General features: G+C 44.5%; 1 protein-coding gene across 1 annotated transcript; it reads right to left on the bottom strand.

Moving 5' to 3' along the window:
- Window positions 1–1559: 1559 nt before the first annotated feature.
- On the bottom strand, window positions 1560–20566 carry LOC111071261 (dual specificity protein phosphatase Mpk3). The gene is made up of 5 exons (XM_022362509.2): window positions 19288–20566; window positions 3422–3539; window positions 3150–3363; window positions 2931–3066; window positions 1560–2864 (listed from the first exon to the last, which is right to left on the bottom strand). Exons 1-5 carry the CDS (start codon window positions 19679–19681, stop codon window positions 2353–2355), a joined length of 1374 nt encoding a protein of 457 aa, XP_022218201.1. The 5' UTR covers window positions 19682–20566; the 3' UTR covers window positions 1560–2352.
- Window positions 20567–25031: the final 4465 nt, after the last annotated feature.

A 25031-nucleotide genomic window follows, 5' to 3' on the forward strand; every position in this document is an offset into this window, starting at 1 on the left:
TCCCATTGTGTGCTCTTTTGGGGGCTGGGCTCTAAAAACAAACGTTTTTCAATGGCATTTCGAAAGTTAATATTTTTGGACTTTATTTTATTTATTTTCCAAACCGACTGAGGCATTCAACGTCAAATTGGCATTTAAATCTTGTTTTTAATACCTTAACATATTTGCAATAATATATTTTCTGCCTTTTTTCGCAGCGGGGTTGTTGTGTGCATGTGTGTGTGTGTGTAGCTGGGAAAGCTCATTCAAAATCGTAGGGTTTTCCGCTGCAAAAAAATGTGGGTGTTAAAGCTAGAATTTCTCTAGCTTAGCCAAGCAGCAATCATATCATCCTACTGTCCAACAGGAACTTCGATCCGTATTTAGCTGCCTCAACAAAACCTTCAACGTTTCCACGTTACATTCCTGTACTTAGATCAGTGGGAGGTAACCCCCTGATTTTCAGACTGTTTTTTGCGATAAAAACAAACATTTCCAAGTGGAAATTGGAATGTGCTCTTGGGTATTGAGAACTCGACTCAATGTGCGACTCAATAATGTTTATTTTTCTCTTATAAACTGTATTCAAATTCATTCCTATGTATACTTATAACATTTCGTAACAACCCATTCGCCAACTGCGGACTTATTTCCTGAGCTTTCAATTTAGAATATTCCAATCTCTTCTGCACTTACCATCTGCAAACCTGTCCAACCATTATCAAATCAGTCTAGCTTCAGCTAAAACCCCTAACCAACCATTGGTTTTTTTTGGCCATGTTTTTATGTTTTTCTTCTATTAAATTCTGCTTTGTTATCTCTGATTTTTCTCTTTTTTTATATATATTTTATTTGTTTTTTTTTATTGCGCACAGCCTTTTTTTCGAAAATGTTTGGATTCATTTTTTTTTAGTGTTCCATTTATTTTAATTTATTTTTTTTAAACGTCACCTGATAAAATTTTGTACCAACATTGCCTGTCTAGGGGAAAACAGCCCGACCTACCACTATATACATATATATCCTATATATATATATAAAACAAACCATTCATTATCTTTCCTATTCGCTGTTTTCCAACTATAACATTTCATATTTGTTTTTAGAATATTCTTTTTCTTAGAATCTATAATATGAGGATTTACCTTGTCCTGTTCTGCATCCCTTACAGCCCCTTGCAGACCCTTGGCAATTTATGGGGGGTTTTCTCTTTTTTTTGTGTTGTGCAAAATTTTTTGTTTGTATTTTATTTTTGTTTTCTGCGTTTTAGTTGGGGATTTGTTTTTGTTTTGCTTCAATTTTAAAAATTCTCTTCGATATTCGGGATTTTAGTTTACTTTAAACTTACATATGACTTGGCATTCAATAATAGTGTTACATATATGTACGGTAGATATAGCTATATGTATGTATTATATATATATTAGATTTGGGGATGGTGGCTTATCGGGGCGGGGCTTCCATTGTATATAACAGTTTTAAATTTATGTCTATAAACAATGTTCGAGTTTCTTTGTTTTTGTTTTGTTTTAGTACATTTAAAAATTACAAATAAAACAACAACAAAAAAACATCATTCAATATTTGATTTTTGTATGTTTTTTTTTGTGGTTTTCTTTGCTTTGCTTTAACGTACATAACGGTATGCATATATATTCTCTTGACTTGGCTTAGCAGTTAAATACAAACATGTACAATGGGATGCGGCGAGGGGGGAGGGGGAGAAGGAGGTGTATATACTCTATATATAAATATATTTTATATATTTTTGTTACTTTTTTGTGTGGATAACATTGGATTTTGTTTGTTGTTTTGCGCAATAATTTTTCTGCATTTAGACCTTAGAAATGTACCAAACATTAGATTTATTATATTATAATATTAATATTAATTCTAAATATATTATGGGTATTCCTGCGCTTGGTTGCATAAATCTTGTCAAAGAAAGTGGAAAATATTCTTCGTTTATTTCGTATCCCAAGCAGGAGTGCCCCTATTATTTACGCTGCTCATATGTAGTGTGTGTGTGTGTAGGAAAAGCTTTGTCTCTTTAGTGTCTGCCTGTCTGTCACTGGCCATCTAGAACGCGTTCCCATCGGGGGCATCATCTGCATCCTCCAGTTGCTCCTCGTCGGCCATTTCCAGCTGCAGTTCCTCCCGCTGCACCACTTCCACCACCGACACCGCTTCGGCGGTGGTGGTGGTTGATGTGGATGAGCTGGTGGTGCTGGCTGGTGACATGTTGTCCGGATTGCTGCTGTTGGCTGCCAGGTAAATGCAGCACGGCGGTGGCGATGTGGCTGCGGCTCCTCCGGCTAATAGAATCTCCTGACTTGGCGGCAGCACAAAACTCTTCCCACCCAGCAGCTGGTCTCATTTGAGACCCGTGTCCGAGGATGGTGTCCAGCGATCAAACTCAATGCCCGAATCTGGCGACACCCCAGTGGCCTTGGCCAAATGGGCGGCCATAAAGCCCCCCGTCTGCATGCACTTGCAGTCGGGGGCAATGCAGTTGCACGAGAATTTGGAGCCGCGGCCGCCGCAACGTGAGGCAACCACACTGGGATTGGTGGCCATTAAGACCGAATTCGAGACAGAGCTGCTGACGGGTGGCTCCATAACGCCGCCCATCATGCTGCAGCCGCCCTCGTCCATAGCCTGGCCATCGCCAGGACTCAGTCGCAGTTGACTTTCAAAGGACTGCAGCTGCTGCATGAAATGGAAGTTGGGAGACACATCCGGCTTCCTGTCGCGCACCATCATGAAGGCGTCATTGAGGCTGAGGCCACGCGTGTGCATCAAGTAGGCGAGCGTCACGGTCACCGAACGCGAAACGCCAGCCAGGCAGTGGACCAGCACCGCTGAGTTCGCAGAGCGCGCTTCCTCTGTGAAGCGATAGAGAGAGAGAGAGATTAGCTTGGATGGGGATGCTGAAGAAACGTTCGGCTTACCTATAAACTGTATGGCATCTGGGAAATGCATGGCCAAATCCTGTGAATAATGATCGGTGATCGGTATTTGCAGATACTTGATAATGCCCGATTTTTCAAATTCATTTGGCAAATCTGGTGTCACATTCAACACATACTGGAAGGCAAACAGAGAAAGAAGATTAATAAGGATTCCCTATATATGTATATATATGTATGTATCCCGATTCTGCTACTCACCTTAATGTTGTACTTTTGCAATGCCTTCGAGTCGCCGCTGTGTGTGACATTACCCAGGAATAGTAATCCTGGTATTATCTCAACGGGCGCCTCATTATAGCTATGATGATGATGATGATGGTGATGATGATGATGGCTGGTGCTCTCACAGTCTGAGGATTCAGCCGAACTGCTGCAGGCGGAATCGGAATGCGGTGTGGAAATGCGTAGGGATCTAAGGGCGGATTAAAATGATTAATTCTGGGTAATCCTCTATGTGTAGTTAAACATACCTGAGACCCATTAACTGATCGGTCTGGACACTGCGACTAGTTTCCATCTCTTTGTTGTGCGACTGGCTATCATCCTCGCACCACTCCGGAAATGCTAAGCGAAAACTGGAAAAGCCATCTGAAAGAGAGCGAAGAGACGAGAGAGAGAGAGAGATTGAGAAATGGTTGAGAAACTTTAGAATGTGCTTGGGGCATTCCTCTTTTGGTTCGTCTCCCGTTTTGTCATATGAGAGGCCTTCTCTGGAATGCCTACTCCCAGCCCAGTGGCGACGTTTGTTATGCTTGGCCAAGTGTAGCGCGTTTTGGGTCTTTGGTAAGACAACACCACCTACATGTTGCAGCTATTAAACACCCGCCCGCCCGCCGGGTGCCCCCCGCTCAAGTATGCGTGAAATTCTTGCAAGCGAATCCATTCATAAAAAAAGACAAACCAACACAAGAAAGAGGGTTCCGTATGGAGGAGGAGTTTTCTTCTTCGTGTCTTCTCTCTATCTCTGCAATTGGAAACGGAAGTGCGACGACTTTGGCCATATCAAACGGAAGTGTAGTGCTGCTGTTTCTGCTGCCTGCCTGCCTTCTATATGGTCTGGGAATCGTCATCCGAGCAGCAGGCAGCATAATAGAAACCGGAAGTATACAATTTTCTACTTGCTGCATATTAAATGCGAACAGCACAACAGCAACAGCAACAGCAAACATCAACGCAAATTGTAGAGGAAGGCAGGCAGGCGGGCCAAGGGAAATGGAAATTCCAACAAATTTTCATCAGTTATCAACGTGCAACGGGTGGTATACGCACTTGCCATTGCGACTGCAAGTCTTTTAAAAATAGCCCAAGATACCGCACCGCATGCAAGTCATACAAAAGGAACTTGATAGGATGATGGAAAGCAGGGGTCGGTGCCGGTGCCGGGGGCGTGGGCGAGGGAGGACTGGCCATGGCCATGGGTATATCAATCCACTCGGCCTCTGACAGGCACAAACTGCATTTGATAGCAATTTCCTGCTCAAACAACTCTGCTGCAGTGTTCCCCCCGGCTGAATGGTTCCTCCGTCACACCCGAGAAGAGGGTGGAGGGAGTTGGAATGTTGCACGGACTTTGGATTGGCCTTGGCAATGAAAACCTTTTGATATATGTATGTATGCCTTGAAAAAGTTAATTAATATCCATGATTGACACCTGTCCTCACAATTTCCTCTTCTATTTTCTGTCCTTTGAGCAAGATAAAATTAATGACAAAAAAATATCTAGGGATCTTTTAAGCTGTAAAGGATCACAGTATAGCCTTGCACATTTCTCGGTCTGAAATCTTATATTTGTGCAGTAGAGAAAATTATGAAAATTCTTTTCCTCCCAGCCAAACCACAGACATACAAAGATACATCTCTGTAACTTCAAGCAGTGCCTAACCCTAACCCTAACCCCCTGCCCTTCCCTTCTTTTACATACCATTAGATCTCAGCTGTACCGCTCTATTGGAAACTTTCCCCACTGTAAAACCCAAACAATCATCATACTATCATATAGATAGCCATATGGCAATAATTTTATGTGTGCACGGCCCTCTCTACTCTACTCCACGTTTATGCCCTCATATGGCATATAAACAGAGACACTATATATCAGTCATATATGTACATACATGTACATATGTATGTACATATGTATGTATCTCTATATCTTTATAGTTTTTGCTATTGTATTTTTTGTCACACTTTGTGAGTGGCTTTTGTGTGCTTGGGATTGTTTCATTGATGAGTTCACATCACACACACAAACAAAACGAGCAAAACGATCAAAATGAGCGAAACAAAACCACAGAAACCACAGTGCCAAACGACCTTCAAAACATTTGAAAAAAAAAACAAAACAAAAAAACTTGTAAACTTGGAAAAAGCTCAACAAAGCGTAAACCGAAAAGGGGTTTTGAAATACAGATTTGTACATATTTCATATTTGTTTTAAAAACCGGATTTGGGGTCTCCAAGCTCACACACACACACCTGAGCGGTGCAAATGCATACACACAAATATACCCACCCACAAAAGTCTCAGCTCATCTCTCCCTCTCCCATCTCGCCCACAATGTCACCAATTTGCTGTTATAGCAACCCCCCCGCTTTGCCCCCAACGATAAAGAACAAAAACCAAGGGCAATTGCCCCGCCAACAGGCACAAACCCCCACCCCCCCCGTAGCTATTGTTCAAAATTCTACAAAAGATAAAAAAAAGCCGCCAAAAAACCCCCCCCCAAGGTGACAGTGTAATTATTATAAATAAAAAAAGATAAGCGGAGATGTCGAAGTTTTGGATACTCTTGGCAGAAAACTATCTTTAATTATAGTTTGGATGATACGATATTGCAAATATATTGCAAAACTTCCACACTCATTAATGACACTTTTGGTGGATTATTTAAAACGATTTTTCTCTTTTAGGACCATCTTTCGGAAACACACAAGTTTTTCTATGGTACGAATGAGCTGAACAATTTCCAGGTAAATAACAGAAAAATACCATTTCTCATTATTATTATAGGTAATGAAAGAACCCTTTCCCGAGTTAAATTAAAATCCAGACTTGCTTGCATCAATTCTTCATGTGTTCAGAAATTTCTTCCTTGTTCGGTTTAACATTTATCAATACCCTTATCGGAAAGGGTATACAAAGATAATGCAAAATAAAACAAAACAATAAAGAGACGTTTTTTCACCGCATTTTCGTCGTTGAACGATTTGTTCCGCGGCTCATTCATTGTTTTTTTGTGCTGCCGCTGCCGCTACGGGCACTCATTTATTTGTTTGTTTTTAATTATATAGTATATAGATACACTTTTTGTTGTTTTACCTTCCACCCGTGGACTCTTATCTCCAACTCCTCACCACCCCCCACGCACTCTTTTCGTTTCGTTTATCAACAACAAAAAGAGCAACGGCAAAACGTGAGTTAAATAACTTTTGGCTCACTTCTCTTTGGGTTACACAGATACAGATACACGAGCAAACACACACAGACACACACACACAGAAAGCTCTATTCATTCACAGGTACCACACTTCAGGCCCGGCCCCCTCACACCCCCTGCATACCCCTTTTGCTGGCCAAAACCAACGGATATGACGTAGGCGTGCGCGTTGTTGTTTTTGCCTTTTTTGCTCTCAACCTTTTCTCTATTTTGCCGCATAAAAACAGTTAGCCAAGTGGTTCAGAGATGCGTTAAGAGTAGGAGTGGGAATAGAGGGGGGAAAATGAGAACCCTTATATGGTTTGGCCCATTCTGTGGGCGTTTTGTTTTTTTTTTTTTTGGTTTGTTTTGTAGCTTAGATGACGCAGATTCCTTAAGTGGAATACATGACACGCCCACACACAGCCAGCCAGTTGTAGGGAATCCAAAACACCAAAAAGAGAAGCCACCCGTAACCCCACCGACACACCGACACACAGACACACAGACACACCGACATGTACGTCCGTTTAGGCCCCCATTGATGGATTTTGTGGAAAAAACACACAACGAAAACAGAAACAGAAACCGAAACCGGAAGCCCCAAACAGCAAACGCAACACATGCATGAAGCTAAACACATGACACAAAGCAATCAACCATGGAACACATTTCCAAATTTCTACATTTCCACATTTCCATTTCTATATTTATAGATTTGTTTAAACATATTCAAAAGTTCTCCAAGGAGAGACCCAAGAGCCATGGATGTGCAATGTGCAAATTGTTGAAGGTTGAAGCCTGAAGCCTGTGCAGATCCTGGAATATCTAATTAGTTCGTCAGAAAATCAAGAAATTGCACAAAAGTTAAGGGAAGTTTCATTGAAATGCTTTTGCTTTTGCGGTACTTTCAATGGGGGGTATCCATTTATACATCTACATACATATGTATGTATGTATGTATATCCATGTAAATATGTACCACCCAAATATTTCATATGCTTTTTCCGAATCGTTGTGTTTGTTGATATTTTCCAGCTACATTACTTTAAAGTTTAAACATTTTATCGCATTTTCCGAATCTCTGCCCCAAGTCCAATAATGCCTTTTTAATCACTCGCCTCGACATCCAGCAGCAAACTAGCACTCTAAAAAATTCCCCTACACATTCCCCACATAACATTTTCCGCCTTTTTGGGTGTGTGTGTGTATTATGTGTGGACTTTTCAGCTTAGTTTTTCTTTTTTGTTGGAGTTTTGAAATTGTTTGTCATAGGGATTTCGAAAAGTATACAAAACGGGAGGATAGGGCTGTGAGGAAGTGTGTGTGTGTGTGTGTGTGGGGCTCTCAAAAGTTGTGGAAATCAATATTACGCATACGCCATGTGTGCCAGGGAAGGGCATGGAAGGGGAGCAGCAGAAAATGTGATCACTGCTGGTGGGTCGGTCTGTGCTGGCAAATGCATTCAGCCGTGCGTTACACAATGCCAGATACAGATACTATAAATACATATAAAAATATACATACATATGCATGTACATATATCAACTTATGCATATGGGAGGGAACAAATGGGGTGTCCGGAATGGGGCGTACTGCTGCTGCTGTTTGCTGTTGCTGCCTCTGCCTCATGAATGAAAAACCAGACCATACCGGCAACGGCAACGACGACGACGACGACAACGTCCGCCTGCAGTTCAATGCTATTTGTCAATGAGTCAGTAGTCGTCGTCGTCGTCGTCGCTGTCCGTCCGTACAGACACAATTCCTGGGTCTCGAACTGGAACTGAAACTGAAACTGGAGGGGGAAAAAACAGTCATAAAGAGAAATATTCTGGGGTCCCATATCCATTAGCCATATGCATACCAACCCCACCCACCCCCACTTCGACAGCAACATGGCCCCAATTTTGTTTACATTTGCCTTCTAGATCCCGCACCGAAAAAAAGAAACTCACAGTGCGTGTATTTTTTATGCCTGTTCTTTTGCTTATTTTTGGAGCACACATTTTTTCCCCATTTTCCCCTTCCCCCTACCCCAAGACATAAACAAAAGTGCATTGAAAAGCACCTGAGGGTGGGGTGGTAAATTATTAATGGCCGCCGTTGCCGCCACTTCCGTCTGCGATGGAGGAAAACTTTTCTCTTGCTTTAATTTTCCTTTGCAATGCATTGCATTTTCTTCAAGTAATTTCTTAATCAACTTTTCGGTCGTTCGTTTCGGCATAAAACCCACACAAAGTTGACATTTTAACTACTCTCTCGCGAAAAGGTGGGGGGCAAACGGAAGTTGATTGATTACACCATGATTGATTGATGTGAAGGGAGAGAGAAAGAGAGACGGGGTGGAGGGCGGAGCGTAGACTCGCTGGTTAAATGTCAGACATCCAAGTTTACGGCTGCGAAGCTGCACTTGAAACGCCCTTGGGCGGAATGGACTGCGCCCAGGGGGTATGGGTCACACGTTTGCATATAAGAACTGACATTTGTGAAAATATCACACATTCAAAGTTGTTGAAACAAAAGAGGAGGAGGAGTAGGAGGAGAAGGAGGAGACTGGGGGAGACTTGAGGAGAGCTATGGAAATGACGAAAGTTCAAAGATGATCAATCAAAAAAGTTTTGACTGTGAATTTTGATGGATCCGCGCGTAATAGAGTTTGAGAGCCAAAGGAGTAGATTATGGAAAATCCTTTAGTCAAGATATTTAACACATTACCTGGCCATGTGTCCCACTGTACCTTTTTGGCGAACTGACGTAATGCCCCAGCCCCAGCCTCAGCCTCAGCTGCTGGCGCTGCTTCTACTGAGAAGAGGAGGCTGCTGCTGCTGCTGCCCCCACATTGGCGGCACAACCTGCCTCTGGAAATCCCCCGCCCACGGCAATAAAGCCAAAACTGAACGCAGCTTAAAATGTATTTGACAGTGAGAGACAGAGCGAGAGCAAGGGAGAGAGGGAGTGAGGGAGAGCACTTGCAGCCACAACAGAAATAACATAAAATTCTAAATAAATGTTGTGCCTCGCCCACAAGCAAAAATATTCGAGTGGAGTGGAAATAAAAACAAGAACGAAATGGAACGGAATGGTAGCTTCAATATCGAAACTTTGGATACACTACCCACCCACACACACACACACACATATATCTATCTAGACTCCAAGATACTTTAATCTTTCGTAATAGGTATCCTCTGGAAGGGTATACGAAAATGGCAAAGGCAGGGCCAGTAGATGGTTTAGCAGTGACACGAACCACAGTGCTCTTGTGGCGTTTTTTATGCTGCTGCTGCTGCACCTGCTCCCCAATAACACTGCCCATACGCCCACACCTCCACACACACGCACACACTACAGCAGCGGTTATGCACGAGTATGTGTGTGCTTGTATGGGTGGTGGAAAAAGTGAAAGAGTTTTTCCTTTTACATAAGCCGACACACCGCCGCCTTTGCCTTGCCAAGCCAAAAAATTTGTGTGTTTTTTTTATGAATGGAAAACCCAGGGAGCCATAATGAAGAAAGAAACACCCAAAAGAGATGGCAAAAACTCAAGTAGTTTGGGGGTGGGGAGAGGAGAGAGAGAAAGAGGAACCTAGTGGCCACATTGCACGCAACTATTAATTCAACAGCGTAGTACACAAAAACAACAGCAACAATGCCAGTAGCAACATCAACAACAACAAAACAAACGTGAAATTTGCATGACAAATGAGCGCATGAAAGCCCCGACCCCCACAAGTAGTTAAAGTCCATTTTCATTCCATTTTCATTCATGCATTCAATTTAATTTGCCTTCTTTTTTCGACTCAATTTGCTGCAGCTTTAGAGGAAGGGGAAAGCGAGGGGATACTAGATGATAGAGAGCGCGAGAGCGTGGGAGAGCCAGAGGGAGAGAGAGAGAAATAAGTTAAAGTACGAATAATTGACTCTTTTTAATACTCTCTCAGAGGGTACGTCCATTTAGTGGATAAGTTTGTTCAGCAGAAAGGGAAGCAAAATTAATTAAATATTCCTTCAACAAAATACAAAAGTAGGGAAAAATCTGAACAACTTTCATATTCACAAATAGCTTTCGTTTCTCTACTCTTTGTATTTCTCTTGCGTTTCTTTTAGCCATTTTGTAGTCATTGTTGTTGGGACTTCCGCATTGCAGCAGGCAGGCGCAACAGGAGAATTGAATGGACAGCAAGAGCAGAGCAGTGCAGAGGGGAGAGAAGGCAGCGAGAGGCAGGTTAGTCAGCGCTTCAGTTCCTCAGTTAATCAGTTGGGCACTCACTCAATAGTAATGCTCTGTTGCTGCTGCTGTTGCTGCTGTTGCTGCGACCCGAATGGATAGTTAAATAAGCTAGTTAGGCGGCCGTTCTACATCGTTGTACATGCTAATGGCCGTCAATGAGACCCAACCCACGTCATGTGGGAAGCTCTGCGGCGAGGTGGGGTAGCAAATGATTGGCGATGAAAGCTGAATGAATAGCAGCGTAGGGTGTCGCTCCAAGAACGAGAGCAGGCAGGCAGCACCCACCAAAAGAGAGACTCAAATTTACGGCGGAGAAAAACTGTACTCGAAACATTCTCCCTGCCCTTAGTAATTTGTTTTTGTAGCTTTTGTTGATATTTGATGAGCTTTTCAGCAGACCAGGAACTAGACCAAATTAGCAGGATGTTCAGGTGGTTGAGGATATATGTATGTATCTTCAATTACTCCCCAGAGGCAACGACACGAGAGTACCGGTACATGTGTACCTGGTTGTACCCCCGCCACCGTCACACCTGCCGTTTTGTCAACTGAATTGAACTCAAAACAAACGTGTAAGCCCCCCAAATGTCATGTCCCATAATGGCCCACTAATGGGTCTACAACGGGGGTAGAGTAGGGTAGGGTAGGGCTGTGTGTGCGCGAGGGGGTGGGCTGTGGCGGAAGCTGGCTTACCTTTGGCACCCATTCTTGGGTTTTGGCCAAAATGTCAAATTGCGTAAGCCAATCAATCAAAATGTAAATAAGCAAAAACCTAATTTTGGTCTAGGCACGCCCCAAAAGACGCCCCTCCATCTCCATCTCCATCGCCGTTGGCCCTTCTTACTCCATGTCTCTCTCTCTCTCTCTCTCGCTACGCTGCCGCTTTCCCGGCGCAAAAGTCTGCGCTTGGGGAGCTGTGGGCTATAAATAGCATGGAAGCCGCAGCTTTGGCAGCATAACCCAAGCACTGAAGGACCCAGACCCAGACCCAGAGACCCACGAACCAAGTCCCAGTGTCCCGATTCTAGATCCCTTTTTTGCGCTGCGCTACTCTGGATGCCATGCCCCGCCGCATTATTAATTAATTATATTTTGATGTAATTTAAATTCGGCAACGCCGTATACAGAAAGAGACAGAGAGAGAGAGAGAAAGTATTTCAAATGGAATATACGGAGTGCCCAGAGCCCCAGAGACTCTCTCAATGCACACGAAACGAAATCAAATCCCGGATAATGGAAGTGCCTATGTATGTGTGTGTGTGTGTGTGCGTGGGCGAGCTTTGTATTTTTGGATGTGTGTGTGTGTGTTTTTGCGGCTTTTGGGGCGAAGCTTTGCAAATGGGGTCAAGTTTAATGTGCAGCTTCCTGTTGCTGCCGCTGCCGCTTCTGTCCGTAATTGCAGATGGATTATCTCGGTTATTCGCTCAAACCCTGGGGCATGCAACAAGTGCAAGCGACAGGCGATAAAGTGAAAGAGCACACAGAGACAGAGAGGGATACACACACACATTCAAATGAAAGCTCTATTGCATTGAGTGGTGGGAGTAGATGGTAGATTGCTCTTCCCAGGGGATTACTCTGTCCCACTCATCGAAATGTATTTTGTAGAACCCATCTACTGTACATTTTTATTGATTTTCTGTTGGAACATCCACAGCAGGGGGGACGGACCCTGGGACACAGCTACTTTTGCATAATAATACGTAAAACGCACTTTGGTCCAACTACCAGGTCCCAGTGCTCAGTACTCAGTGCCCCGTTCCATTCCCAGTGACAGTGTCCTCCCGCGTCCATTCCAAGTGGAGGAGACAGACAGCATAGGCGACCCGCTGGGCAAAGGAAGGGAGCTAAAGGAACATTTATACGGTAGCATTCTACTACTCCGCCAAATGCGACGACGCCATTGAACAACGTGCGTTGAATTTCATTTGGACTTGAAATGCGACAGCGAAGAGGGGACAGCAGAGGAGAGCGGATGGAGTTGAAGCAGAGAGATCCAAGCATTTCAAAAAAATTGCACATGAGGAAATGAAAATCTGAAATTCATGTCAGAATGGGGAGATTTGAAAAATTTTCAATAATTCACAATATTTCAATTCCAGTGCAAAGAGAAATTTAAGCTGGAAAAATTGTAATATAAAATTTAGGAAAAATCAAAAGTCTCAAGCTGCTCCTTCTCTCGCTCTCTCGCTCCCCCGCTCTCTTTTATCTGTATTGTTGGAATTGTATTAAAAATGCGCACTGCCTGCGGCAGGAGCTCGTGAGAGAAGGGAGGGGAGAAGACAGTATAGTGCTTCCCTCTAACAGGAGACACCCCAGCAGGCTTCTGATTCTGCTGCCTCGTTGACACAGGGACCCCCGCCGCCGCCTCCGGTCAAAGCCGAAGAAGGACCAGCAAAAAAAAAAACACCAGAGGCAGAATACGCCGAAGGAGCCAACTATCAAGGGGTGGCAGAGTACGGGGAGGCACAGAGGGAGAGTTGGTGCAGTAAACAGAAATTAATTTTTAGTTTCGCAACGACTTGCCAATGCTCTCGTATGCTCTCTCTTTTGCTCTTCTAGTGGAAGATAATGAAATCGGAAGTTTGAGTATAGCAGACAAAAGTTTATTTCCACAAGAATTGCTTTCTTCATAGCTTCGCTTAGCCACCAACTTGTTGACTCTTTTTAAATTTTCAAAGTAAATTCCTTCACATACAAAGTTTAAGCCCAAAGCTACCCTTTCTGCCCGTTTACCCTTTTCCCCAAGTGAGTCCGCATCCCAACCCATTTGCCCTACACCCTGCCCTGCCCTGCCCATCCTACCGCTCGGAACTGGCCCTGCCTGCTCCATTGCATAAGCACAGACACGAACCACACATAAAGTCGGCAAAACCACAATCCTATCCTCCATTCTTTCATTCTGCTGCGCTCATCGTAGCCCCCTCCTCCTCCGACCCCTTCGCCCCCTCATCGTCATCATCATCATCTATGGGTAAAGTTCTGTTCCGTGGCTCGTTCTGTTCTCCGTTTTGGAATCTGTTGCTAATTTGCACTTTGATGAAATGCGTTCATGTTGTTGTTGTTGTTGCTTCTCCTTATCCAACTCTTCTTCTTCTTTATTTTTTTTTTTTTGCTTATGCCTGTTTGCTCTTCTTGCTCTCTTCCTGTTGCTGTTGCTGTTTGTGTTGTTATTGCTATTACTGTAGATTTATGCATGCAAGCGCACAGCAGCAGCAGCAGCAGCGTCCTCCCTTCCCTACCCAAACCCCACCCACCACCTCCTCCTTCTACACTTCCCCAACGGACTACAACTTTTAGCTCCATTTCATTTTGATGCCCCCATCCTCCCCCTACCCTTCACACTCTACCCCTCTACCCATTCGTTCGTCATGTTGCTCTTCCTTTTTTGCGACGCGACAAAGGCAGACAAAACGATTGGCATTGTTGTTGTTGTTTTTGTTGTTGTTTTTGTTTCTGTTGTTGCTGCTGTTTGCTAATTCCAAGAATACAACAATTTACGCGTCCGTCCGTCCGTTCCCCGCCGACAAGGCAAAAAAGGCAGCGGCAGTGGCAGTGGCAGGCGGCGGCAGAAGAAGCGAATTGAATGAAGGGTTCGTTACGTCCCGCCACTGTCTCCTGTCTCCGTGTTGCTATCCCTGTCTGCCATTGATGGGGAGTTCATATGCCTCCACTCACTGTCTAAGGCTGCAAGATCGGATGTGATATTATGGCGATCCATCTGCCAGGGTAGGGTATCAAATGTGCGACCCCCACGAGTAGTATAGTCCTCCTCCGTTGGTGTTTATGTGTTAAATGCGCGCGCCCTGGAGACTTCCGCTCTTCGGACGCTGAGGTATGCAGGCGACAAAGCAAACGGCAGGGAAAGGGAGACAGCGGACACAACACAGCGGAGTGGCGTGGCGTGGAGTGGAAGGCGGCTCTGGTCTCGCCCGCCCGCACATAATCTGACCGGAAGTCGTTGTTGTAGTTGTATTGCTGCTGGGTAGCATTGCTGCAAATATTTGCACAGCCTCTGCAGCGGCACAGGCCCAGGCACCGGCACCGGCATCGCCATTCGCCATTCGCCATTCGCAGAATCGAAATCGATGCCAAATGGTGGCGGCTTAGATGTGGGTCTCGCCGTTAGTTAGTCGTCGTTGCGGCCACTCGCACTCCGTGTACTCAACGTCTGGCTGCCTGGCTGCCCGCCTGCCTGCTTAATTAAAGCCCACACAAACTTTGACCCAAATCTACGGCTGCAGCAGCAACAACAATATTTTGGCCGTAGGCCGCAACGATCAGCTCCACCACCCCTGCTCTTCTCACAGCCCCCTTCCCTACCCTCTGCGACGCAGCTCTAACTGTTGTCCAACGCCCTACGTCCAACTGTCCAACTGTCTCTCTCACTGTGGGCATACGACAAAGACAACAACAACAACAGCAACAAACAAATGTGGACACAGTGGGATAGGTGGGAGCTAGAAGTGCAGCAAAAGCTCCGTTTAAAATTCACCACTTATTGACACGCTTCTGCCCACCGTGCAACGAATCTGAGTTGAACAAATTTGGAGCCCAGCGACTTTTGGCACGTATGTAGGTGGTTTGTTGGGGCAATCTCGGGGGCCAACTGTTTCTCTCTCAGTTATTTCTTGGCTTGGTGTTGTTTTTTTTTCTGTGTTGTCGGTGAAGGCAGACCAGTTGGCAGAGTAGTCTCTGCCCCTCAATGAGGCAGCCAGCCAGCAGGCAGCAGCAGCCATCAGCAAACGGAGTGAGGGGGAGCCCACTGGCTTTTGTGATGAATTATCATGAAATCGTAATGAGAGATTCGGTCGATTCGGTTGATTCGGTCCGGTCCGGTCGGTTGTGGCCTTGGTTTGTGTGTGATGAGTTGATGTTGGGAGATGGCAGATGCCACGTGTTTGCGACTGATTTTCACTCGCAGTGTGGAAAACATTGTGAAAATTGCTTAGGCCCAAAAAATAAACCAACAAAACAAAAAAACACAAAAACAAAAACTTGTTCAACAAATTCGTTAAAAACAGCAAATGAGGCAAACAACTCTCCCATGTGGCCGGGGGCGCACACACAAATATGTAGAGGAGTGAAAAGCCAGTTGGGGGAAAAAGCCGCGCAATGCCATAGCAATGCAATGCAATGCAATGCGTGGAAATGCAGTGGCCAGAGCTCGAGCTGAAGTTGTTTTTTATGGCGCAGGCGCAGCAGCAGCAGCAACAGCAGCAACAACACCAACAGCAGCAGTAGCTCGAGTTCAATTTCTATAAAAGGGTCGCCGCAAGAAGACGGTCGGGTCCAGCGATAAACGTGGAGCTTTGTATCCGCCTCTGGCCATAAAGAAAAGACAACCAGAGAGAGAGAGAGAGAGAAGACAGACACAGACAGACAGAGAGAGAGGGAAAGAAACGCAGACAGACAGACACTCTCTCGTAACTGCATCGTTCATTGACTCCCTTCTTCTCCACACTCCTAAAAAAATGAGAAAAAAGAGAGCGAGGCGAGGCGAGAGTCTCTGATCAGTGGAATGGAATGGAATGGTTTGAAACTCTGCTAAATCTAATTGAATTAAATTCTGTCAACGGAAATGCTTAGTTTATGGCATACATAATGCTCCAACTCGAGCCATACATACATACATACATATATATCATCATATATCATATATGTATGTGAATCTGTGTAGCATATAGCTGACTTTCCTATATGCATCGCTGGGCTGGTTGCCATAGTTGGCCCCATCTTAATTGTTTTAATTCCGAGAAATGCATACAAAGTGGCATTTAATTAAAGTGAATTCAACATCAGCTGGAAGCTGGAGCAATCCCGCGTGCGCGACATGCATTATGCATTTTCCCCCGATCCCCACCACCTCTCCGCTCGCACAACTGCCAACGACTTGATAGTGTTTTCATTCGTCTGGTCCTGGTCAGGGGTCCTGGAAGCTGCCAAGCTTGAACCGGAATCTGGTCGTAGCAGCAGCATCCCAGGCAGGAACAGGCCACAAAGAGCCCCATAATTGCGTGGACTTGATTCAATTTCAAGGTTAATTAGCGGCATAGAGTTCCCTGCCACAGAGTGGGGGTGGGGCAAAAAAGTTGATGAACACAACAAGGATTGTGACCGCACTTTGGTCCATACAAATAGGTCCAACCCCCTTAGCCCCTTAGCCTTAGAGAGAGTGAAGCCTTAGAGGATAAAACAGATGCTTGAAAGAGGCTGAAAGACGCTGTTATATGCTCTAGTTTAAACTTTAAAATGTTTTTTGTTCCTTCATTCTGCTCCAATTGCAACCATTCTTATCTATAGTATAATTCTTTTGCCCCTCCGCCACCAAGCTTCCGCTGTAATTTTCCACTAAAAACCTGCCGCTGCTCCGCTCTGTACCTACTTCCTGGCCCAATTCAAAACGCATTCCAGAGTCCAACCATATATACTTATAGATTCCACTTACGAATATGTGTCACAATGTTTCCTCCATCTACCCCACAGCCCAGCTGTTTTCTTTTTATGCATTTGCATGCCATAAAACATTCTGTGCTCTGCTCTCTGCTCTCCAGCACCCCCTCTTCGGAGACCCAGAGCGCTCAGACCAACCCAACGATAAGATAAACCCAGCAAACATTATGGTATATGGGGAAACAATATATGCATACATATACATATATGTACATATGTACATATATGTATTCTTCGTTTCATTTTGGCAAATTGTGAAATTGCTTCTATTGCATTTTTGGAAAATGTCATAAAAGTTGGAATATAGAGAGAGATCCGATCCATTCCATTCAACAGGCTGAAGCACAGAAAATTCATTTACTATTTGGACGATCATTAAGGACACTTCAACGAAGGGAATCCTTTAAAAGGTGACACAGGATTTTCACGCTCGATCTCCCATTCTTTTGTTCGTTTTATTTTTGGGCAAATGTCAAGAGGATCGGTTTGGTTTTTGTTTCGGATAATCGGGTGTGTGTTTCCATGGTATTGCCCAGTCGTAAAACAATCTTTTTCCGGGACACAATTCTCCTAATTACCTGTGTGTGTGTGTGTGTGTTGTGTGTGTGCCGTGCCACAGGTAGATTTCTGCTCTTTACGGATGGACAGTCCTGTACCATTTTTGTGTGTTTCTTGACGTCATAGATACCTACATATGTACATACGTCTAGCAGTGTGTGGATTTATGTTATGCTAATTTGTTGGCCTTTCCAGTTCTGTTTCCATCAAATGAAATCGACAAACAATGGCCGGCGGAGAAGGGGGGATGGGATGGATGCTCTATTGTCAATTTGCGATATTAGCAGAGACGGCGAGACGACGAGTCGACGCTCTGAATGGAGCAGAAAGAGGCAGAGAACGTGCGTACGCCGGATCTGAGCAGCTTTTGGATATGGGGGTTAGAGCCCCAAGGGGTACACATACAAACACAAACACATATGTACATATGTATCTATATAAAATCCCCCAATTGTGGCGGGGGGGGGGTTTGCTTGTCGGAGAACGGAAATTGAAGTGATAAAAATAAAAATGAAGCCACTCCAGTCAGTCAGTCAGTCAAGTCAGATAGTTATGTACATACAATATATGTATAGGGTATATATGTATCTGATTCTTTGTTTGTAAGAGTCGATTCTCTCCCAGACTCAGTGACATTTTTCTGAATGAATGAATGACAGAGCAGAGCCCAAGCCCGAGCCCGAGCCAGAGGAGATCTATGAGAACAATATATACACCAGACACAGACAAAAGCAGCAACCTAGTCAACAATAGTGGGTAAAAGCTCTTTGTTTTGTTTCATTATTGACGACTTCCCTAATCTACCCCTTAATTTAAATATTCTTTAATTGATATGGGGGGGAACCTGCAGAAGGAGCAGCAGCAGCAATATATTTTATAAATACATTTCTGCATAAATCGGCATTGGATAAGGGCTGACTGGCATGAAATTAGTACGAATTTCAATACGCATTGCGGATTTTCGATAAGGCAGCAAATACAAGGAGAACTTCTTGTAGCGATTATATTGGTATACAAAGAATTGTTCATTATGCAGCGAGACATTCGAAAATCCATCATCATCATCATTTCGTGATATATGGACATTTCCTATTGCTGTATATATGTACATATATTCATAAATCCATGTGCTCTTATATAATGGGTTCCATCAATCAAAACGAGTCGGCAGTGTCACACCGAAAACAAGTTCAAGAAGGTGAAATCTATTTAAATCCCCAGACGCCGACGGGGCAGTATATTGTATAAAAAGTCGTGATCTGTGGTGTGCCATGCATATTCTATATGCAGTTCTAATCTGTCTCTACTACGACACACGAGCCTCTGGCTTATCAGCAACATTCCCTTTGCCTTTCCTCCCGCCGGAGGGGCAATGCGAATTACATCTTTCAGCATTTATAGAATTTCTCCCTTTTCCCGCACACCCGGCGGCCGCATCCGATCGGAACGGAACGGACGTTCTTTTCCGCAAAAAAAAACACGCACACAAAAAGAGAGATGAAAATACGAGGAATACTCGTATTAATAAATAGATCCACGAAAATGTTTATTTATGGGAATAGGCAGTGCCGGGGGAGGGAGGTTCAACAAAAATAAAATAAATAATGTTTCTAGGAATGGAATGTCTGTGGATGATTAATGGGAGCAGGGGAGGAGGACGGGGGACGGGACTCACCTTGCAGTGCGACCACGCGACATCCGTCCTGCTTGAGGCGGCGGTGCAAGATATTGATAATCGAATCGTTGGCCCCCATTCCAGCTCCGGCCACATCTTGCTGCCCGGCCACGCCCTCGCCGTTGTAGAGGATGAAGAGGCAGAGCTTGTAACCCGTCTGGATGCGATCCTTCAGATCCGGTGATTTGATGGTGGAGGCCAGGTCGATCTTGCCGGTGGCCAGGCGTCGCAGCACAATGCTGGGGATGCACAGGTTGACGGCGCCACGGATATGCGATTCGCTGTACTCGTGCGAGCCACGGCAGTCCAACAGGATCAGCTCCTTGGCGTCCAGGGAGCGCAGCTGGACCTGTAGCCACTCTTTGCTGCAGCTCTCGTGCTCCGTTTCCGGCATTGTAAAAAGCTTTCTTTCTCTTTCTCACTCACACACACACCAAAGAGAAAAGACGATGGAGCAGTAGTAGGTAGGTAGGTGGGTGGGGGGTGTGGATAGAAAAATCCGTTCGAGTGTTCTTTTCTAGAGTTCGTTTCACTCTCGCTCGCTCTCTGTCTCTCTATATCTCTTCTCTGGCCAAGTTTCGGTTACAACAAAGTTTACATCATCTGCTTTGGCTTCTTCTTCGAGCTCCCGCACATTTTTTTTCCTTCTTTCTGGTTCTTTCTTCTTCTTTTGCTTTGCTTTTGTTGCTGTTCCCCTTTCTGGTTTCACAAACACACACACTCACAAACACAAACACCACAAAACGAAATATGGGAAACCAAAAGAGACTTTAGTTTTGTTTCATTTAGAATCGAAGGAAATTGCAGTATTTGGATGTTTCACATTCACTGTTTTTGTGTGTTTTGTATTTTGTATTTTTGCTACTTCTGTTTTCAGCTTCTTCTCCTCCTTCTCTGCACCACACACTGATTTCTTTTATTTTGTTGTAGGCTTCACATTCATCACGCACACAGGTCCGCGCCAAATCACAACCGTGTGTATGTATGTATCGCTGCAGCCGAGCCGTGTGAGAGAGTGTGTGTGTGCGTTGGAGACCGTTCCCCGTTCCGATACACCGATTCTAAACGTTTGCGTGGTGGAGCCCTAACAAACGGTGGAGCTATATCAAAGGTATGTTGAATATATTTTTAAAATATATTATTTATTTATTTTTATTTAAATGAATATTTTTTTGTGGGCTATATCAACGGACTTTTCCGAATTCAGACACAAATTTTCGACACTAATTTTCTTTCCGTTGTCTGTTGTTTCCTTTTCCGCGACACGTTCATTCATGTTCAGTTTTGGGGTTTTTGGGGGGCGGCAAGGCCGTTTCGAATGTTGCTGGGCATTTGAAAAAATGTTGCTCGGCAACAAACGTTTGTTGCTCAGGAAAAGCAAGGTATGACCAACGGCAAAAACGTACCGGAAAATTCAACGCTGTAAGGTAATATCCACCCCGATTTCTAAGATACCATGATTTTTTACATAAATCACAGCATATTGTCGATCAAACACGATGAGGTGAGGTGCGTAGGGACCTTTTAATGTTGCTGTGATTATTGTGCCTGTTGTCCTTACCTTTTTTTCACGCTCTCAGACTCAGTTTTGCGTGACGGATATGAGTCGCTTCAAATGTTGCCTAGCAAGTAATATTATGTTGCTGAGAAATAAATATGAGTATGGAAGTCTCTATACCCTCTCTGCCTAAATTATATGAGCAAATATTTTTCCCATCTGATCTTAAGAAATGGCAATCAGTTTTGTGATCAATTTTACCCAAGACCAACTGTTTTAGACCCATTCATATAAAAATACCATAAAAATGTATATTGGAACATGGTTACTATTATCCTGAATATATGTATATCTTTCTATTATATATATGATCAAGAATATACCATCGATATTTATATATATTATGGCGTTCGAGATGGCAAACATCTCGTCACGTCTATAATATACTCAACACAAGGGTATTTTAAATGTTGCTGGTGCCACCTTGTTGTGCTAAGACCCCTTTCGTCTCGATTCTCTCCTCAGTCACACACACAATTAAACAAGCAACATCTCCCACATACAACACACACACACACAGTCGCGATGAGTGGAAATGGAGAGATAGCGAGTGAGAACAGGCAGGCACATGTTTTCTCTCCAGCTCTACACAAAGTTGCACTGGCAGCCCGCTAGGAAATTTACACTGTCAATGAAATCTTTTATGTATTGCCATTGAGTACGTTTTTAATTATTGCTATTTCAATGAGTACTGAATACCTGAACCTGCACCCAATTGGGGTTCCATTTCAAATTTCTCACCTGCCCTCCAGTGCCATTCTCTACACCTACACTCACTGGCTCCTCTCTCTTTCTCTCTCTCCTGCTGTATGCCTATTTCTTCACATGCCGCTCCCGCACACGCTCGCAAAAGTTTTGTGTAAAGTTCATTGATATTTTTGTGCATTGGTATGCATGTTGCTGTACGTGTGTTCCCCCATGTTGATTCATTGAATTTCGCCAGCAACCTAGCAGCCCCTCCGACTCTTTCCGCCTCTCTCTCTCTCTCTCTACCGCTCTAAATCTCGAAGTTGGGAGCGTGAGAGCCAAAGTAAATACTCTACATGAATGCAGAAGTTAATGGAGCAGGGCAGACTACATTCGCGTATGTGGGTGGGACTGGAGGGAGGGGACCCTGAGAGAGTTTCGATTGTACACTGGAGATAAGGCATTAGGGAAGCCAGCGGCGAATCATCAATGAAGTATTTTGCGCGGCACCAAAAGCTCCCATCTCCACCTAGGGCTTGGCTTGGGCTCCGGTCCCGTTATTTTGGAGACTCCGTGAAATGTTTAATTTTATAACCATGACCCTGATATTTACACACAAAAACCCAGCTCACACACACACACACACACAGGCATGCATACAAGGACCGTTTCAAGGATATGCCGCGGACAACAGCGCGCGTGCAAAAATTTCTCCACAAGTAAAGTTTTAGCGCCTGCGCCGGGCAGAAGCGGCAGCTTTACATCTACAAACATATACCGTTAGGTAAAGCACCCCAGCAGCACAGCGCAACGTGCTCTTTATGTACACACAAACACACACACACAACAGGCACAACGACAATGAAAGTGCGACTTTCGAGGAGAATTTTCATGAATGAAATTCTCACCCAAAATTCGTTGCCCAAGTCCGTGCCACAGCAGCAGCAGCAGCAGCTGTGGGGGAAGAGTGAGATGGAGATGGAGAGAAACACCCACGCACATGGGCGGGGCAGAGGGTTGCTCATTTTCGATGGGGTTTTCGATTTGAAGAATGTGGGGGCAGTGGCAGTGCAGGAATCCCAGGACATAGCGCGTGGGTTGCCTTGTGATTGAGAGGGGAGGAGACTGTCGTACAGCCGCCGTGGCGGCTGTGGGTGGGTGGCTAGGTGTAACTTCAAAAAGCTGCTAAATTGCCTGTCCCAGGGCCCGTCCCGGCCTTGGCTTTTCTTCTAACCCTCAGGTAGCAGTCAAGGTCAGTCCGTGCGGGGGGTTGATCTCCCCCCTTTCAAGTTCAAAGTCCAAAGCAACGAATTTTGTTGAGAAGGGAATACCCAACTGGGGAACTAAAATATAGTGAATTGGTGAATGAATCACTTGCTGTCCACATTATCTGTGTGCAATCTTTGAGGACTTTAATCAAAAATTGAATTGTATTTGTAGCACATTACGATTGCCATTCCATGTCGACAATGCATGTCTGAAGTGACGGCATTTATTTTGTTGATCCGTCATTGATGAGGCGTACTCGTATCTATACGATTTTGATATATGTATGTATGTCGCATAAAGCAGTATAGTCAGTCATGACATGACCAATTCCTATATGTATGCACTGATGATTCTTCAAAGTGATGAAAGTTCTGGTAAAAAATGGATCATCAATCGCTGCGAGCAACTAACGATCTCATGATGTCTTTCCAATGAAAATTGATCATGTGAGTCGCTGATTTCCCTAATGAATAACACCAAGAACTAATTTTTAAATGGAATTTACCATGAACGTTCTTTAAACTAATTATATTCATGTGTATAAGATACACAATATCATGGGACCCCATTCCAACTCAGAGTTAGAGCCGCCGCATTTCATTTTCCCACACGACTCGCTTTACTGACCTAAAACAACTCGAAAGGGATTAGGAGGGGGGCACAGCCGGCCTCTGATTATCGCGTATTCGTGTTTCCGTTTTTGCGGATCAGACAGACTTGTCGCAGCACACACACACACAGACGCACTACCCACTAATTCTTTTGGGTGTCCAGCCCCCAAACTGAATTTCTGTGAATCACGCGCCGCGCCAACGGATGTTTGTGGGCGCCACGAGTCTTGACGATCGACATGCGTTTGACGCTTGACCAGGCGAAGGGGCCCAAAACGAAACGATGAAATGTTCTCTCCCCATCTCCATTCTCCACAGAACCACTTGGATGACGTTGGCAGAGATATGCCGGGAAGTGGAAGGCGGTGGGCAAGGGGCAAGGGGCAGCCAGCAGATGCGAAACAATCATTCAGCTTTGACGCCCACGCGCACGAGACCTGCGATTGATATGAAACAAACTGGAAAACTGGAGGGACCTGACCAGATGACTGACTATTCAGCGAATTGAAAACCAAATGACGTTGGTAATGGCTGCCCCTCTTACCTCTGGTACGTTGCCTTTCTGGCCTTCTGGCTGCCTTTGCCCTCTGACTCATCCTACGGTAGCTCCGACAGCAGCAGCAACAGAAGCAGCAGTAGGCCGACTCCACGTTTTGTTCTTGAACGAGAAAATAAAATAAAATACGAAAAGGTACACCTACGCCCCAAAATCAAAATCCTTTTGACGTCATTCGAGGGTAGCTTGGCGAATTAGAGATTAAAATAAGGTTCAGGCGTAAAGGTGTGGGAAGTGCTCAACGTGGAATGGAATGGGTTATGGTAGCTCAACTTAAATGGAACTTTAAAGGTGTTTTTTGCAGGAAAATACAAACAATATAAGGGCTGACCTTTTAGAGGTATTTCTGTAATGAATATTTGATTATAATTTTGGAAGGATTTTAATTGTCTTGTGAACTAAACAAGTATTTCACTTTTGGATTTCCATTTGCAACTCCAGATAAAAGGGTGACCAAGAAGGAAAGAGTTTTTTCGATAGTTGCAGTCATATATTAATCTTCATTTAATAAATGCAAACATGGCCATGCAGGGGGGTTGTTTATGAAGGTATTTTACGCACTGTATTGGGTGTTCGTTGCGCTATCGGAACTGTTGCCGTGGCCCTCCCCTTCGCTCGGTTTGGTCTTTCCTTTTGGAGGTTGACCTTGGGAGTTGGACTTCTTTGCACTAGAAACTTAGAAATTTGTTCCACCAACAGCGCGCTGTCAGCGCCCATCCATGCCCTGCCATCCATCCTTCCTTTAATAACGGCGGGGGCTAACGAAGGTTAATGCGACTCAGTGTTTGACCTCCAGGGTCAAGCTGAAGGCAATTTAATTGCGAGACTTGGGTGAGCCGGAGAGAGAGCCGGCAAGGGAGAGAGAAAGGAGTTCTCAGAGGCGCAGAGAAGAGCTTTCCTGGCCGACCCGCTTGTAATTGATACAAAGACAAAAATTGTGAATCCAATTGCAGCCAATTGATTCAATAAAATGCTGAATGCTGAACGTTGAATGTTGAATGCGAACTCCGCGCTTAACTGGGCGATGCTCTCGAAGTGGATTTTCAATTGCTGCGCCCGTGGC

Source organism: Drosophila obscura, unplaced genomic scaffold (genome assembly GCF_018151105.1).
Source record: "Drosophila obscura isolate BZ-5 IFL unplaced genomic scaffold, ASM1815110v1 contig_1, whole genome shotgun sequence".
Taxonomy (NCBI): Eukaryota; Metazoa; Arthropoda; class Insecta; order Diptera; family Drosophilidae; genus Drosophila; species Drosophila obscura.

Excerpts from the sequence above, each read along its gene's own strand:
- LOC111071261 (XM_022362509.2), bottom strand. The coding sequence starts at position 19,681 with ATGCCGGAAACGGAGCACGAGAGCTGCAGCAAAGAGTGGCTACAGGTC. Across the intron at positions 3,540-19,287 it reads TCGCGTGGTCGCACTGCAAG|ATGGCTTTTCCAGTTTTCGC; the intron begins GTGAGTCCCGTC and ends GCTCTCTTTCAG. Across the intron at positions 3,364-3,421 it reads GATCAGTTAATGGGTCTCAG|ATCCCTACGCATTTCCACAC; the intron begins GTATGTTTAACT and ends ATCCGCCCTTAG.